The sequence below is a fragment of the Muntiacus reevesi genome, chromosome 6 (assembly GCF_963930625.1).
Source record: "Muntiacus reevesi chromosome 6, mMunRee1.1, whole genome shotgun sequence".
NCBI classification, from domain to species: Eukaryota; Metazoa; Chordata; class Mammalia; order Artiodactyla; family Cervidae; genus Muntiacus; species Muntiacus reevesi.
This window is the reverse complement of record NC_089254.1, coordinates 90,208,066-90,226,896: the sequence shown is the minus strand read 5'-3', so window position 1 is coordinate 90,226,896 and position 18,831 is coordinate 90,208,066. Positions and strand designations below refer to the sequence as shown.

At 34.2% G+C, this 18,831-nt stretch overlaps 1 protein-coding gene across 5 annotated transcripts in view; it reads right to left on the bottom strand.

Annotated features, from left to right (window-relative positions):
* Positions 1-18,831, bottom strand: part of MKLN1 (muskelin 1) — a 390,406-nt gene that overhangs the window by 105,214 nt on the left and 266,361 nt on the right. For all 5 annotated transcript variants that reach the window (XM_065938894.1, XM_065938895.1, XM_065938893.1 and 2 more), the window contains 2 exons: positions 14,800-14,909; positions 11,744-11,936 (listed from right to left, as the gene is read on the bottom strand). In XM_065938894.1, coding sequence (XP_065794966.1) covers positions 11,744-11,936; positions 14,800-14,909 — 303 coding nt within the window. The remainder of the gene's footprint in view (positions 1-11,743; positions 11,937-14,799; positions 14,910-18,831) is intronic.

The window sequence follows — 18,831 nt, the reverse complement described above, 5'->3', positions numbered from 1 at the left end:
AGTTTTTAAATTACACTCTAAGATTAAACACTATAGTAAGACACAACAAAATGTACCTATTCAATAACACTTGTAAAAAAGCAAAAGTCTGGGAAACATAACACACCACACAAGATCATTCTATTGTATTATTAAATATTCTAATAAAAGAGGGAGAGAACAGTTGAAATATGTCACATTAATTACAATTTAAAGGAAAAAATGTAATCTCACTCTTAAATAAAAGACCTATTGGACACTGAGGCTCAAGTTTACTTCTTATGTTTCATTTTCTCTCTGCAACACTGGTTTGCCACTACTCCAGATCACTTTCTTATCTGAAGTATTCATGTCAGTTGGAAGTTGTTCCAGAAAACAAATGGCTAGTTTGATAACTGTTCTACCAAAAACTAAAACTAAAACCAAACCAAACCAAACCAACCCACAACACCTCTTTTGGAGAAATCATGGCTTACCATAAGACATAAAAACTAGAAACATAATTCCAGCTCTCTCATACCTCTCCACACTCAACTCTAAATTCTTGTACTTTCATTTTGTAATATAAACTATCTCATGACTCAAAATTTTTAAATTACTTAAAATATTGCATTTTGCAGAGAAACATGATAAATTAAAGATTACCCTCATTTAATCTATTAGAATACATATTATTGCCTACTGCCAGAGAAACTGGGTTATCATTAAATAGTCCAGGTCAGATCTGAAGCAAATTATATTTGGTAGCTATTTTCAGTGAAATAACATGCTTAAGAATCTTCTTTCATGTCCTCAAAAAGAAGAACAGTAATATAAAGTTTATTAATATACTGTTTCTTGGTGAACAGTCATTTCAAACCCATAGGAGACATGCAAAAGAGACTTTATTTTTTAATAGAATAAGTTAAAATTAAAAACAGTCATAAGCTTGAAATACTTGAGATGAATAAAAATGCTACAAATATTATTAAAGCACGGTAAAGATGGGACTTTCCTGGCTGTCCAATGATTAAGATATCACTCTTCTACTATGGGAGGCATACATTCGATCCCTGTTCAGGGAACTAAGACTCCACATTAAATAAAAGAAAAAAACAAAAAGGCAGGGTAAAGATTTCTTCAAAATATATTGCTTTCAGTTCCTTGTTTTAATGTTAAAGAACTCCTTTCAAGATCTAATAACAAATGAAGTTTACACCTCTGCTGCCCAAATAATTTCCCTATGTTTCCCATATTTCTAATTCTAGAAAGGTCTTGCTTAGTTAATAAGCCTTTTGTCTGGTATATTTACTTGTTCTATTGAACACAAACAACTGAGCTTTCTACTGAAACAATGACATTCTCATCTACAAAAGTATGAAAACAGCTGTTACACTATTTTAAAAGTCCCCAAAACAAAAAAAGGACAGCATTTAAATGTCTAAGAACTACTTAAGCTTAAAAGATTATTTTCATATTTTAAGAAATCAGGCAGTTGCTAATATTCCTATATATCTATTTTTGACAAAAATCTAAAGCAGGAAATCAGAAGGGTCTGCCAAGAATAAACTATCCAAAAGAACTGAAAATAGGACTTCGGAGAAATCACACTAAGATCTAGTTGCTAACAATTCTCAAATTATTGAAAGTCTCCCAGCCCAATACCATCTCATTTTTTCCCTATGATTATGACTATAATAAACAAGTTTCATAAAGTCTTAACCAGGCACAAGCAGTTTCTGTCTCTAAGAATTAATACTCTTTTAAAAAGGACATGATTAAAAAAAAAAAAAACTTAGGAAGGAAATTTCAATCAAAAGGAAAACACTATGGTCAAACCTCATCCAAGATTAAAAAAAAGTACTGAATACTGTATTGGGGCCTACATTCAAACTTTTATCAAACTGATTTTTTACCAACACAGAAATTTTTTTAAAGATTAAAAATTCACTTACAGTACAGCATAAAAAAGTTTTTGATAGTTCAAGAATCATAATGGATGGGTAAAACAGATTTTTTAAAAAATTATGCATTTCAGCAGTTAGATCAAATTCTGACAAGAGAAATACATGATTTATAAAAATTTACTTTACAACAATAAATACTGGGGCAACTAAAGCAGTAAATATTTACTTGGAAAGCAAAGCACAGTGGTAAAGTGAACAGACTTAAAATTTAGCTCTGCCACTTACTAAGTACACTGTCTTAGGCAAATTACTTAATCAATGTCATCTATTAAATTGAAATAACAATACGTGCTAGAAAGTAGGTATGAGAATTAAATAAATTAATTCATATATAGTATTTATTATGTATTAAAAAGAAGAGACATCAATTTGTCCACAAAGGTCTGTATAGTCAAAGCTATGATTTTTCCAATAGTCATGTATGGATGTGAGAACTGGACCATAAAGAAGGCTGAGTGCTGAAGAACTGATGTTTTTGAACTATGGTTTGGAGAAGACTCCGGAAAATCCCTTAAACTGCAAGGAGATGGAAAGACTGAGGTTGAAGCTGAAGCTCCCATACTTTGGCCACCTGATGTGAAGAGCCCACTCATTAGAAAACATCCTGATGCTGGTAAAGACAGAAGGCAGGAGGAGAAGGGGATGACAGAGGAAGAGATGGTTGGATGTCATCACCAACTCAATGCACATGAGTTTGAGCAAGCTCCAGGAGACGGTGAAGGACAGGGGAGCCTGGGATGCTGAAGTCCATGGGGTTGCAAAGAGTTGGACACAACTGAACGACTAAAGAACAACATAGTATTTATTACAGTAGATGGCATATTTGCCTTTGAAAACATGACAGTTATAAAAATGATATAATATTTGGAACTATATGTGGCAGAAAACTAATAATTTTTTATACACAAAATAAGAAACATGGCATAAAGGCAAACAGAAATTAAGAGATGGAAGAGCAACTGAAGTATAGGAATAATTCTGAAAAACTAGCTTGAAAGAGCTAGTCTTGAAGAATGAGTTGGAAGCGAACAGTGATAAAAAGGTAAAGTAATCAGGGAAGGCAAATACAGCACAAACAAAAGTACAAAGGCCCTGATGGTTCAGATGGTAAAGGATGTGCCAGTGATGCAGGAGACTCAGGTTCAATCCCTGGGTCAGGAAGATCCTCTGAAGAAGGGAACAGATACCTTACTCCAGTATTCTTACCTGGAGAATTTCATGGACAGAGAAGCCTGGTGGGCTACAGTCCATGGGATGGCAAAGAGTTGAACATGACTGAACAAATCACACACACAAAGAGCTGGTTCAATTCTCTGTACAGCAGAAACGAACACAACATTGTAAAGCAACTATACACTAACAAAAACTAATTTCAAAAAAAGACATGAATGAACAGGAGTTAGGGAAACAGGTCATGTTTCAGGAAGCAGTCTGGTGGAAAAAAAAAAGAGAGAGATTTTGCATTAGGAGTACTGTTGAGAAGAAACAGTATCCCAAGAGAAAAGCAATACGGCAAGAAAAAATCTTTCTGTTCTAGAACACAGTCCTAAGAGCCTATTTAAAACAGGAAAATTTTATTTCATTCAAAGATTAACAAAATAAAAAACAAGCAATTCAGGATTTTTATGAAGATATAAAAAGGAAAAGGAAGAAAAAATTTTGAAGTGGCAAAAAAATCTGATTCAACATCAAAATGTAGTCATGTAATAGATAAAAATGGCCAAATACTTTTACATGAATATAAAAAAGAAAGAAACTCTCTTATACAATATTAGCACAATTAGAGATACAAACAGAAAACAGAGATATGGAAAAGATAAGATATGAGAACAAAGGTAAATAAAACATGAATGTCAGAGCTGACAGAAAAAAGGAAGAAAAAGAATACATAACCGAAATGAAGATCAAAGAAAGAAAGAAAACATTAACAATATAGTAATGGAAATGAGATAAAGATATTAGAGAAGCTTAAAAAATTAAACATAAATGTGCAATTAAAATGAGAAAAAGAAAGAAATGAAAGACAGACAGGCAATGTACCTTTAACTGAAAGAAAACCAAAATACATAATAATGAACAGGGTCACCACACTGGAGTTGCCCTATTTATATAATTATAAGATAACCTAAAACAAAGGTATAGCTAACATATTTGTAAATTTAAACAGTCACAGGAAAAAAGACAGATTGCATCTAAAAAAGCAATAGTTGAAACTGCCAATAATGAAAATTGATAATAGTGAAATGATACCCAAAATGTACTTGAAGAAAATAACTGTCAATCTAGAATTTTATGTAAGTTAAATGTTAGTCACTCAGTCAGGTCTGACTCTTTGGGACCCCATGGACCACAACCCACCAGGCTTCTCTGTCCATGGAATTTTCCAGGCAAGAATACTGGAGTGGGTTGCCATTTTCTCTAGAATTCTATACCCAGTAAAATATCTTTCGAGAAAAGAGGCGAATTTTCAAGCAAACAAAAACTGAGAGTTAATCTTCATTAGAAGAAATTCTAAAGGATGCGATTCAAATAGCAACGAACAGCAAAAAAATCAGTAAAATTTGATAAAATTAATGGATACTATAAAATCAAGATTAGTAATGTCTTCTAGGATCTTTGAACATGGTATGAAAATAAGGAACAATAGTATATGAGCTGGAATATAAGTAGATGGGAGTTGAAAATCTATTACGTTCTTGTACTGATAAATTTTGTTAAGTATTTATATTTGTAGTCATTTACAGACTCACTGTAAAAAAATATAAACAGGCTGCATTACTTCCAAATAAATAAAGAAAAAATAGAAAGGTTAAAAGTTTAAAAAATAAGAGACAAGAACCAAAAAGAATAAATAAAGGACATGACGAAATTTTTCAGTAAAATGGTAGGATTAAACTCATATATTTACCAGTAATTCAATCAAGTAAGTAAATTAATGTTCAAATCATAAGAAGACAGATTTTTTTAAAAAAACAACAACAACTAAATTTATAGGAGATACATCTTTGAAAAAAGGATACAGAAAGCTTGAAATTAAAACATGGAGATAGATATGTCAACTCCTTGCGAACCCGTGGACGTAGCCCACCAGGCTCCTCCATCCATGGGATTCTCCAGGCAAGAATACTGGAGTGGGTTGCCATTTCCTTCTCCAGGGGATCTTCCTGACCCAGGGATCAAACCCAGGTCTCCTGCATTGCAGGCAGACGTTTTAACCTCTGAGCCCCCAGGGAAGCCCATGTTATATAAACACTTACCAAATAAATGCAGTTATATTAATGTAAGACAATCTATGCCTTAAGGTAAAAACATTACTAGAGATAAAAATATACTTTAATACAAAAGCTTTCATCCAAAATTTAAAATTTCTGTGCATCTAGAATATAGCTTCAAAATATACCAAGCAAAAGCTGACAGAATTATATGAAGAGAGAATTCCATAATCATAGTTGGAAGTGTTAACACATTTTTCTTAGTAATTGAGAGATTCAGATAGAAAACCTTACTAGGAAAGCAGACTTACACAACATGATAAGCAAACTGGACTAACTGGACTTAGATAAAACACTGCACCAACAACTAAAGAACTGGATTTTGTCCAAGTGCACATCATATGTTTATAAAAATTGAACAAAATAGGCAATATGGTAAGTCTTCTCAAATTATGAAGAATTGGAATGCACAAAATACGACTTTGACCACTATGCATTTAGTCAGATAGCAGTAACAAGGAAAAGAGCCAGAAAACCTTTAAGTATCTGGAAATTAAAAACTATATTTCTTACATAACTATGACTCACAAAAGGGCAGTATCATTTCCTAATGAAATTACTGAACTGGATAAAAATGAAAACACTTCATAGCACAATTGAAAAATAAGAAGAGGGAAATGTATGTCCTTAAATGCATATACAGGAAAAAAACAAACTCTGAAATTAAAAAGCTAAGTATCCATCTCAGTAAATTATAAAAAGCATATTAATCTCAAAGAGAAAAAGAAGAAAATATTAAACAGAGTATAAGTGAAGGACATAAAAGTTAACATAAAGAATCAACAAACCAGAAGTTGGTTCTCTCAAAAGATAAACTTATGGTAAAAATAATGAATTGGGGAGGGAGAAATAATTCATAAATAATAACTATTAACACATTTTAAAAATCCTACAAACATTAAACAGATAATAGGGGGGTATTAGGTACAGTTTCATGCTAGTAAGTTTGAAATTTTAGGTGATCTTTTTAAACATCAATCAACCAACCAAATGACTCTGAATAGTCCTATAAAGTTTAAAGAAACTGAATTGGTAACCTAAAACTATTCCTGCAAGTAAATCTCAAGCACAGATACTTCGATGGTAAATTCAACCAAACATCTGAGAAAAAAATAATTCACATCTTACATTTATTCAGAAAACAGGAATAAAAGGTTAAATCCTAAACATTTTATGTGAATTAGTCTAATAATGATATTAAACCTGAAGAGGAAGTTAAGAGAAAGAAAAGCTAAAAGTCCAACCTTATTAATAAAAATAGTTGAAAGAATTCTAACAAAGCATTAGTCAATCTAAACCCAAAACATACCAAAAAAACACATGATAAAGTTAAGTATATGTTAGGTTTAACATTAGAAATCAATTAGTATGATTCCACACATTAATAGAGTAGGAAAATCATATCACAAAAGGTAGAGAAAAAATGGCAAAATTCAATAACCATTTAGGATACAAACTCTTGGCAATTATGGTATCTGATACAGAATCTTCAAAAACACCAGATCTAAAGTACATTTAACAATGAAATGTAAAAAGCATTTCTTCTGGGATCATGAACTACACAGGGGTATCCACTATAATGGCGTTTTAGTCGTTAAGTCCTGTCTGGCTCTTAGAGACCCTATGTACTATAACCTGTCAGGCTTCTCTGTCCATGGGATTCTCCAGGCAAGAATACTGGAGTGGATTGCCATTTCCTTCTCCAGGTGATTTTTCTGACCCAGGGATCAACGCCGGGTGGGCTGCACTGCAGGCAGATTCTTTACCAACTGAGCTATGAGGGAAGCCATCTCTGCTATAATTATGCCACAGTAATCTTTTACTAAAGATCTTGGTGGAGATTAAACACAAGGGGGAAAAGGGCATCAGGGTTGCAAAGAAAAATGTGTCATTATACCTAAGTACAGATGACACTTGAACAAGACAAGTTTGAACTACACATGTCCACCTATATGTGGATTTTTTCCAATAAATATATTAGAATATTTTTTGGAGATTTGCGACAATTTGAAAAAACTCACAGATGAACCACACAGCCTAGAAATATCAAAAAAAGTAAGAAGACTTAGGTATGTCATGAAAGCATGAAATATGGAGATACTACACTATCCATATTTATATAGGCATAAGACTCTATAAAATATAGGAGATCAAGCCAGTCAATCCTAAAGGAAATCAGTCCTGAATATTCATTAGAAGGACTGATGCTGAAGCTGAAGCTCCAATGTGATTTTGGCCACCTAATGCAAAGAGCGAACTCACAGGAAAAGATCCTGATGCTGGGAGAGATTGAAGGCATGAAGAGAAGGGGACAACAGAGGACGAGATGATTGGATGGCATCACCAACTCAAAGGACATGAGTTTGAGCAAGCTCTGGGAGTTGTGAAGGACAGGGAAGCCTGGCACGCTGCAGTCCATGGGGTCGCAAAGAGTCGGACATGACTGAGTGACTGAACAACAAAAAGGGAAGTTTCTAGGCAAATAGGAAGTCTATTAAGGAAATAAGTACAGTCCAACATTTTCTTAAAATATAGACTATACCTGAAGAAGAGCATACTAATACATCAAATATACTAAAAGTAGTTTTTGTTTCCTCTACCATAAGAAGTCTGAAAAATGCTATGGATTCCCTAGACTTTCTCATGATCAGGCAGGAACTTCTTACCCTTCTCTACTATGTTTTTAATGGAGCACAAGCCAAAAAACTGCAGTGTTTACTTCCTTATTTGTCCAACAAATCATCATCAGTGAAGTCAGCAGCAAACTGAATAACCCTGGAAGGAATGTTTATTAACTAAACACTGTTCCAGGCCAGTGAAGAGTAAAAAAAGTATGACTTAGCTATTAGTCTCAAGCATAGTTACTACCAGTTTCCCTACACTTGGTTCCTTCCTAGAGTCAGAGGATAAGTTAACTGTCTCCAGTAGCAGAGTTACACATGGTTTTAACAACTTCTTTTTAAATGATTCTATTGCTAAACAGGCAGTTCTAAAACCTGTTTTTAGCTAATTATATAAAATTGCTGGTGGGTCTGTTGTTTACCTTACCAAAATATTAAATGCCATAAAAAGACTTAGAACATAAAGTTACTTGTGCCTTCATCTATAAAGTTAAAAAAATATATATTCATTCTCAGAAATGGTATACATACATATATATATACACACACACATACACATATATACTTTCATTACTGACATTTTGATTGTAAAAGATTATTACATATGTTTCATTTGTATATACTCCAAAGTATATTCTATTTAAACACAGTAATCATTTATTTGAAGTATCATCATCACTTAGATAAACAGTAACAATGCATAAGGTTGAGAGGCAGGTTTGTTATTATTACAAGGTGGAGTTGGAAGCAATTCATTTTAACTTAACTTTAAATTTATAAACTCACAGAAGGCACTGGTTCTGTTTCTCTAACTGTAAAATATTCAACCAAATCCTAAAGGATATCAGTCCTGAATATTCATTGGAAGGACTGATGCTGAAGCTGAAGCTCCAATACTTTGGCCACCTGATGTGAAGAGCTGACTCCTTGGAAAAGACCCTGATGCTGGGAAAGACTGAAGGCAGGAGAAGAAGGGGACGAGAGGATGAGATGGTTGGATGGCATCACCAACTCAATGGACATGAGTTTGAGCAAGCTCCAGGAGCTGGTGATGGACAGGGAGGCCTGGCATGCTGCAGTCCATGGGGCTGCAAAGAGTTGGACACGACTGAGTGACTGAACAAGAACAACAAATCTGACAAGTGAGTTCCTAATCATAATGAAAGATAGTGATAAGATTAAAATAGATGAAAAGAGCACCAAAAAAGTTTATTATTCTTTGTTCCTATTAAGGAATAGGATTTCTATTTTCTATATAACTTTGCATCATTTCACAAGTTTTATACTGAGCATTAAGCTTTTTCACTCAGTGCTTCTGACTCCAAATGTGTGGGTTTTCTCCTTACACCAACCATTTCTCCAACTCTCTGACTCCAACTTGGTATCCAACAGAGATTCAACTCAATTCTGACAGTATCTGCCTGGAGTTAGTGTCAGAACTCCTAAGTTAAAGGACTCAGTCTGACAAGATTATCCTCACTTCAAATTCCAATCATAAATTCCATGCCACTGGTACTTGTGACCTATCAGCTGTAAATTGGGGTTTCCCACAGCACCCTTCAGAGTCAATGAGTCTAGAGTAGTCACATAATTTAGGAAAGCACTTTAGTTACTTTAGTTACTATCACTGGTTTATTATAAAGGATTCAAATCTGAAACAGCCAAATGGAAGAAAAATGTAAGGCAAGGTATGGGTGTGTGTGTGTGTGTGTGTGTGTGTGTGTGTGTGTGTGTGTGTGTGTGTGTGTGTGTGTGTGTGTGTGTGTGTAGCTTCCGTGTGTGTGTGACTGGAAGTGTGTTTTTGTAAGGCAAGGTATGGGGGATGGGGTGTGTGTGTGTGTGACTGGAAGTGTGTGTAGCTTCCATGCGTGTGTGTGACTGGAAGTGTGTTTTTGTAAGGCAAGGTATGGGGGATGGTGTGTGTGTGTGTGTGAGACTGGAAGTGTGTGTAGCTTCCATGCGTGTGTGTGACTGGAAGTGTGTTTTTGTAAGGCAAGGTATGGGGGATGGTGTGTGTGTGTATGTGTGTGTGTGTGTGTGAGAGAGACTGGAAGTGTGTGTAGCTTCCATGCGTGTGTGTGACTGGAAGTGTGTTTTTGTGTACCTTCCGTACCCTTCAAGCCACACCCCCTAGCACTTCAATGTGTTCATCAAACTGAAGTTATCTGAGCCCCACTGTTCTGGACTTTTGGGGGAGACACCATTAGGTGGGCACGACTGATTAAAACATGATTTTAAGTGACTGAACACCATCTTTGACTCTGCTTCTCTCCCCAGAGATCAGGGATGGGGCTGGATCACACGGTTTGATCTTTATGGAGATCTGAAGTTACCTAGGGACTTGAGCACCAGTCATCTCAGCATACAAAAGACACATCACTCTGCAGATCCCAAGGGTTTTAGGAGTTGTGTGCCAGGAAACAGAAAAGACCAAATACTTATTTTTTATTATAATACAACCACCTACTCTGTACTCTGTTACTATGACAGCTAAATTTTTTAAAAGCATGCTACTCTATACAATAAGAACAGAGTTCCTTAAATAACAAAACACAAGATTTTAAATATTTAATTGGTATCCTCCTCCAAAACAATTACCTTGGGAGATTATATCCTTTAGGGGAAACACACACCCTGGTCAGGCACCACAGTAACCATCTGCATGAGTTATTTTACAACAGGAGATCCTGGTAAAGAACATGGAATTAATAAGCTACCTACCACTCTTTCTCGGAAGAGTTCGGGAAAGGTCAGAAGGAGACACCCTGTGTCCCACCATCTCCCAGAATCCTCATTGGCATCTATCTTGGCTGAGCAATGCGAGTGCCCTCAGGAAGGACTCTGAGTGGAAATGATCGGCCAGAGACAACCCAGAAGCTAATCTCACCACAGTGAACCCTGAGACTGTGGGCCACATGGCAGAGCAGCTCTCCTGGGTCCCCTTACCCTACCGCTCTCTGCCTGGGCGCCCCTTCCCAATAAAGTCTGTGCTCTGCTGGCGCATGCGTCTCCTGGGACAGCTCATTCTCCATGTTACACAAGAGCCCACTCTCAGGCCCTGGGAGGGGTTCTCCTTTCTGCAACAATATTATGTTCTAACATTCATATTTCCTTCAGAGGCAGATCACAGGCTACCCAAGAAAATTAGCAATTATGTAGCATTCACATCACACAGACAATGTTTCCAATACAAATCTCTTCATCATCAACTATATCATTATTAACTGTATACTAATAAAATTCTCTGGCTTATCCAAGCACTCCCTAGCCCCAAACTGTGTGTGTGTGTGTATCATTTGCTCAGTGGTGTCCAACTCTTTGCAACCCCATGGACTGTAGTCTGCCAGGCTCCTCTGTACATGGAATTCTCCAGGCAAGAATACTGGAGTGGGTTGCCATTTCCTTCTCCAGGATATCTTCCTGACCCAGAGATTAAACCTGGGTCTCCTGTGCTGGGAGGCAGATTCTTAACCATCTGAGCCACCAGGAAAGCCCCAAATTACACTATTAAAAAAAATGACAACTTGTTATCAACAAAAATATGTAAAGGAATAGGTCACTGGTACTGAAGGTAACATTAAAAGAATTTTTCTAAGTCGCTCAGTGCTGGTCAATGCTAGCATCTGTAAGTACATGGTTTTCCAAGATGACAATTTAAATTTAGATATGTGAGTTCAAGTATGTTACTTGCTTATTTTTCAAGTTTCATTATTACGTTATGGACCTGTCTTACAGAAAAGAAGTCCTTAACTCAAGGAGCTAAATCTTCTGAGTAAAAAGATAGGGGAGGAGAAGGGAAAGAAGAAAAGGAAACTAAGAACTGACATAAACTTATATTCTTTAAAACACAAAAACAAAAACCTGTTTCTTGTATATACTTAAAAATCACCCTAATAACCAATCTAAGTTAGTGTTTATGACATACCATTTACAGCTTTTTCAATCAATTCTTCACAAGCATCAAAATCACCCTTCAATACCAATTTATCATGCAGATCTGTTAACATTGGATGTTCCAGGGCAATCTTGGTTTTCTTTTGCAGTGATTCAAAGGCTTCTGTATAGTTATGTTGTCTAAAGTGTTTTAGGCAAAGACGAATAGCTTCCTGTTCACGGTACTACTGGAACACAAGAGAAGGTATGAAAAAAAGGGATCTGGTTAGTTATTTCTTTAGGAAATAATAAGTGACAATTACTAATCTGAAGTGACCATTTTAAACATTAACTAAACATATTAAGCATAACTTAGCATTGTACTAACCCTATTCATTAGTATTATTACTAATTCTACTATTAAATGGCAAAGCTGAAGCCTGGTCAATTGTAATAACTTGCCAGAGGTCACAAAGTATACAGCAGAAAGATATTAAAGAGATGAAGATATACAGATATATATACTGGCATATTATTTCATGAAGATAAAAGATACCAAAAGATGAAACCAGGTCTAATTCTGAACTTTCAAGAAAAGAACCAGAAAAAATATTTATCGAAGCCTACTTAAGATGGTAAAAATAATACCTTTCAAAGGGTTTACTAACCAGGCAACAATGTTGGTACTGAAAGCACAGAAGCCATTAAATAACATGCTCTTTGTTCTCAGTTCTAAGTAATAAGTTACTAGTTGAATGACAAATATTATCCAATATTCATGTATTTCAAATTCACAAACAGGTTTTATGATTCAAAATCATCAAGAAGAAACTATTTAAGTTTCATAATTTTTTTCTAACCCTGAGCTAACTCATTGATTAAATAGCTATAAAGTAAAAGAATCTCAATTAATTACAATCCAAAAAGAAATATTCAATTTAATAAGTCTATTCCCTAAAAGGATGAATGCCAAAAAACAAGATCACATATAGAATTTAAAAGAAAATTTAACTTCAAGTATAAGTTGTGACACAGGGACCAGCCTTATGGACAAGGGTAGGGGAGCAGAGGGAGAGGATGAAATAAATGGAGAGAGCAGCACAGACGCATCTTCACTGATGTGTGTAAATAGACAGCCAATGGGAATTTGCCGTATGACTCAGGGAACTCAAACTGGGGCTCTGTAATCACCAAGAGGGGTGGGAATGGGCGGGAGGGAAAAGGGAGATTCAAGGAGGGGAGCGGGGGGGGGGGGGGGGGGGGCATATGTAACCTATGATAATTCATGTTGATGTATGACAGAAAACAAACCAATACTGTAAGCCAATCATCAATCAAAAATAAATATTTTAAAAAAAGAATAAGCTATAAGACTTCCACAAATTTCCTAAATAAGAATACAACAAACTGACATGGAATCAATGCATAATAACCAAATAAAAATATAATTTACTTGTAAGCATTGCTGTTTAATAAGGCAGGAAAATTTACAAGACTCAAAACACTAATCAGTTTATAGTTTTTGATATTTTATTAATGACAGGTTACCAAAACACTTTTTCTTAAACACTATAGCAAGGCTTTCCCTCATCAATTAACAAAAGAATAATTCTATAACCCAACTAACTTCACATTAATAGTTTCATACGCTTGGCCTCTAAATAAAGATTTACCTAACTATCTGGAACCATATTAAACAGTAATACCTTGTTATCATGCTGACTTTAATTTCTAGAGGTTTACAATAATACAGAGAACTTGACGAAAGAATGACCAAACAATTTTAAGTTCTCAAATATAATCTGTCCACAACGTTGTGGGGGAAAAGGTGCAATTTGCAATTTCTCACAGTATCAAGAGATTTGTGAACATATTAAAGAAAACACATGTACGTATCAGAGACTAAAGAGAAAATTTTTTCTGGTATCAGAAAACCTTACTCATTAATTTTTTAAAAAAAAGAACCAATAGAATTTAGAAGACTATAAGTATGTGCTAAGTACTGTTATGTGTATAATACTGTAACTGTCATTTTTAATGTTTAAGAATATCATCTCTACCTTGAAATAATTTAGAATATTATAGGCAATCCCAGAAAATACATTAAAAATATAGAAAAACAAAAATCCAGCATCTATTTTAAATTGAATATAATCAAATCCCCACAATAAATTAGTCAAACAAAAAGTTCCTCAGTTACACTGACCAGAAAAGAAGTGAAATTCTATTTAAAGAAAAAAAACTTAGAAAGAATCTATATTGCTTCCCAACCTCCTAAGAGATTAGTTGACAGTTCAGCCCAAGTCAGGAAGCAGTGATTAGATTAAAGCTTATCACTCCCCTAATGAGACACAGTCCTCCCCTCAACAAAAACATAGCCGAAATAGTTAAATGGATATACATCAGAAACAAAGATGAAACGTTAAAGGTGTTCAAAAAAACCAATGACCCATTTCTTAATAATTTAAATTCACACTTTTCAGGCTGCATTTATTATATAAAATGACCTATGAATAAAGTTATTAAATATGATCTTTATACTCCCTATAAGAATAAGATCACAATATTTATAGAAACTATCTATCTCAAATTTTAGTTCTTTACAAGGAAAAGTAAACATTGCTATTTTACTCAATATGAACACAAAGGAGGAATACATAATAAGAGCAACCCAGAACCACAACTACCCCACTGAAAACTACATAAAAATATTTATATCAATATAGTTTAAAAAGAAAATTCAGAGACAGATGGGTACATTAATATAATAGCAGATTCTGGCGCCACACTGCCTGAGTTGATGTACTGCCTTGAGCACTCGACAGCTGTGTGGCCTGAGGCAAAATACTTCTCCTGTCTGTGTTCTACTTCATCATCTGTAAAACATGGATAATAACTGTACCTATCTCATAGAATGGCAATGAGTGAATAAGTGACAAAGAAGGTTACAACCTGGCAAAATGCAAATGTTTAATAAACACTGATTCATCTTTTTAATTATCATTACTGTTCTCAATATTTTAAATTAATCTCAAGACAAGAGCATGACACAATTCTCTATTACAGGCATCTGAAACATAAAATCAGGATTTTAAAATACAGTCCTACCTTACTATACCAGTTGAGACAGGGCTGTACTACATCGGGATCATCAATGCCACTAAGTTCAACATACCAGATGCTAAAGTTAAAGCTGGGTCCCCACGATAACAGTGGAACTTGGAGGAGGAAAAAAAGAAAGAAAAAGAAAAAAATTAACATAGTTCAAATAAAACTTTAGCAAAGTAAAACCACAATTCAAACTTAATGGTCAGCAAATTTTCTGAATACTTTCTATATGCCCAGCACTCTACTATTGGTGCTGGGGCCACAGTAGCAAAATGAAACATATGACCATTGCCATTATGAGGTTGCTTTAATTATAAAAACATGAGGATATATTCAAAGTGTCATGTATCTATCCCCCCAAAAACAGGACTAGGGCTAGATGATTTATTTTAGCAGGTTAGTTTTTATCAATGCCACAAGAAACAAATAGTTACTATAAAAGTTATTTATAATTTAAACTGTATCAGAGCACACAAAGAGAGAAACTTCAATTGCTTAGCAAAGAGGCATATCCCAGAAAACAAAACCAGAAGAGAAAAGATTTAAGGACAATCTCAGCTCTGAGTATATATTCAAAATTTTAAATAATACTGATTTTTTAAAAAAGCAAATTAATTCTACCAGGTTTTCACTGCACTAAATAGAAGCAGTTCAAGGAATGAAAGGTTGGTTCAACAGGAGTGATATTAATGTAATTCATCATGTTAAGTAAGTAAAAGAGAAATACATTTGATTACTTCAACAGATGCTAAGAGCAAACTAATAAAATTTACTTAAAAAAAAGAAAACCCCAAATACTTAATATATAAGCAACAGAGACAGAAGAAAACTTTGCTACCTAGATTTTTTTGTCTTAAGTATCAAAACTTCAACCCACCACCCCCCTCAAACAAACCAAACCAAAACAAAAAACTAATGGAGACACATTGAGTATTCCCACTCAAATCAGGAACATGACAAGGAGGCCTAATATCTCTACCATTCAACACTATATGGGAGATCCTAGCCAGTGCAATCAGGAAAAACCCCTGCAAATCAAGAAAAAAATATCACTTGAAGATGATTTAGCTTATCTACCTAAAAAATTCAAGACATTTAACTGAAAAACTTTTATCTAAAGTTTATATGCAAGAAAAAAAGAAAAAGCTTAAAATATCTCAGAATAAACTTTAAAATATGCAAGGTAATAAAATTTTAAAACATAAATATTTTACTTAGTATGTTTCCAGATGGGAAAACTCAAAGGTTGTAAACATGTTGATTCCCCTCAAATTAATTATAAATTTAATGTAATCTTCTAATCCTTACGGTATAGATCCTATTTTTTTGACATCAGACAAGCTGATCTGTAAAATAGCAACAAGACAAAATATCTAAAAAAACAGTAATAATAAGAAAATAAACATACTAAAAGATACAGGAATTTTAAGTTTGGTATTAGTGAAAGAAAACAAAGTAACATTACTGGAGCATAAGAGTGTGTTCAAAAATCTCTGAAGGATCCAGAGGAATTTCATAGAAGCACGATAACATTTCACATCAGTAATGACAGGACACAGCAGACAAAAGTTTTTAACCTGTGATCCACAGGCTCCCCACAACCCTTTCAGGAGGTCCCATGTGGTCAAAACTACTTTTCGTAATAAGACTAAAGCTTTATAGCCTTTTCTTTTTTGTCTAAACTGTACTGACATTTGCACTCATGGTACAAAGGCAATGCTGAATTAAACTGCTGGCATCTTGGTAGTGCCAAAAAAGTAGTAGTATGAGAGTGTTCCAGTGTTCATTCCTTAATACAGTATGAACTGAACTGTATTCCTCGCCATCACACACCTGCAGTTAAAATACAAAAAGACAATTCATTTAAGAATGTTTTCTGCAAATAGATAGCCAGTGGGAATTTGATATATGATGCAGCGAGCTCAAATTCAGTGTTCTCTGACAACCTGGATGGGTGAGAGGGGTGGAGGTGTGAGGGATGTTCAAGAGGCAGGGGACATGTGTACACCCATGGCTGACTCGTGCTGATGCATGGCAGAAATCAGCATAACACTGGACGGCAGTTATCCTCCAACTAAAAATAAATCTATAAAAAATAAAATGCTTGTCCATAAAAAAGAAAATAGCATAAAGTAAGCTGCGACAATATAGTTACAGCACAGCTAATATAGCCAACATTTTAGAACTTTAAATGGACCATACGATATAAAATATTATAGCATTACACTGTACACTTGAAATACATACAATTTTATAAATCAAGTATACTTCAATAAACAGTATAAAAAGTAAATATATAAATAAATTTACTTCTTGGTTTGTAAAAAGTTTTCTAAATTTTCTTAAATGATGCTCATTTTCATAGCTCCTAGAAATGCATACATTTTTTAAATAAAATGTCAAGTTTTGCCTGTAATATACACTTAATGCAACATAAACTCCTAAAATCGTGACTGCATTATCAATTTAATGTTAATTTTAACTGCAATGCTTAACTGTGCATTCATCCTTCTAATTAAAATAATATGATTTAAACATGAAAAAATGTCTCCGATGACGTGTAAAAATTAATTTTAGTAAATTCCTATCATTAAGTACACATCATTTTAATATTCTGTGTGGCACAATGGAAAGTACATGTAAAGTACTTTTGCTGCACATGAAAGTATGATGGCATTCTCAAGGAAAAGAACCTGTGTAAGTTGTGAGCTGAAACAACCACTGAAATAGCTCTGTAGGATATTATTTTTTCTTAAAAGAAAAGCTGACATCTATGAGTATTTAGATTTCAGTATCTGTCAGACATTTACTTGTCATTTCAAAGACAACAAATATCAGTATTTGTTGCCATGGACAAAATTCAAGCTTTTGAGGAAAAATTAGAATTTTGGAGAATCAGTATTTAGCATTGTGAGCTTAGCTACTTTCCAATACTTTTCTGATAAGATTGGTGGTAATAATAACAAGTGTGATTTTTAAAAAATATTATATAATGAAATGCTTCAATGTTTGAAAGATTTGCATATCTCAGTGAATCACATTTTCTAAACTATCAATAAATGATTTTACAAAACCATACATGGACGAAAGACTGGTTCAAGGTACAAAACAGAACAATGGATTTTAATATCACACCAACATGGTTCAGACTGAGTAATGTAACTAAGAAACTAATACTTGTCAATTTTTTATTTAAGTATCAAAACAGAATATCTACAATATTTAATATCATGTCTACTAATTTCCAAGTCCACTGCTATTTCCTAGCATATGAGACTCAATGAAGAGCTAAGATGTACTATGTCAGATGCTTTCCTATTCTTGTCATCTAAAGGACGCTGAGTGAGTAAAGATAGAGAAAAGCAACAAGAACTAGTCATCAGGATATATGCAGGATTCCCAGAATGTTTAATATGATCTTCAGTTTATATGTGCAAATAACACAAACTTCAAAAAGTCTTATACCAACAAATACTGAATTTTCATCACTTTTGGTGTGCATTTCTTCAGAAGTACCATTTAAAAAGCATATCTACTACATCATAGCAATAACCATTAGGCAGTATAAATATCAGAATAAAACAACATTCTAAACCCAAGACGCCAAGGACACAGTCTGTAAGTGTGACTTATTATTTAGTGATCTGAAATCCATTCTTAAGTTCCAAGTCCAATTTCAATAAAATCAGGAGGGAAAAAAGCTTCCTATTATATCTGTTCAAGTCAGCAAAATGTTTATTAAATCCTTATAAGCAACTGTGGGAGGGAGCTTAATTAGGAAATCATCTCACAAGATCTTATATTAGACGAATAAAGAGTACAGTGAATTTTTAACAAACTGTTATGATATACAGAATGATATACACCCATTTCAAATATACACCAATGATTTCTGGTGGTGTTAACAACACTAATTCTGCATATTAGACACACTCTGTGTTGTGTATCAGAAATCTAAATGTGAACTGGAGCCCCAAGCACACTTTCCTCACTCTCTAATAAAAGATGCCTTTACTCTCACCTCAAATAAAA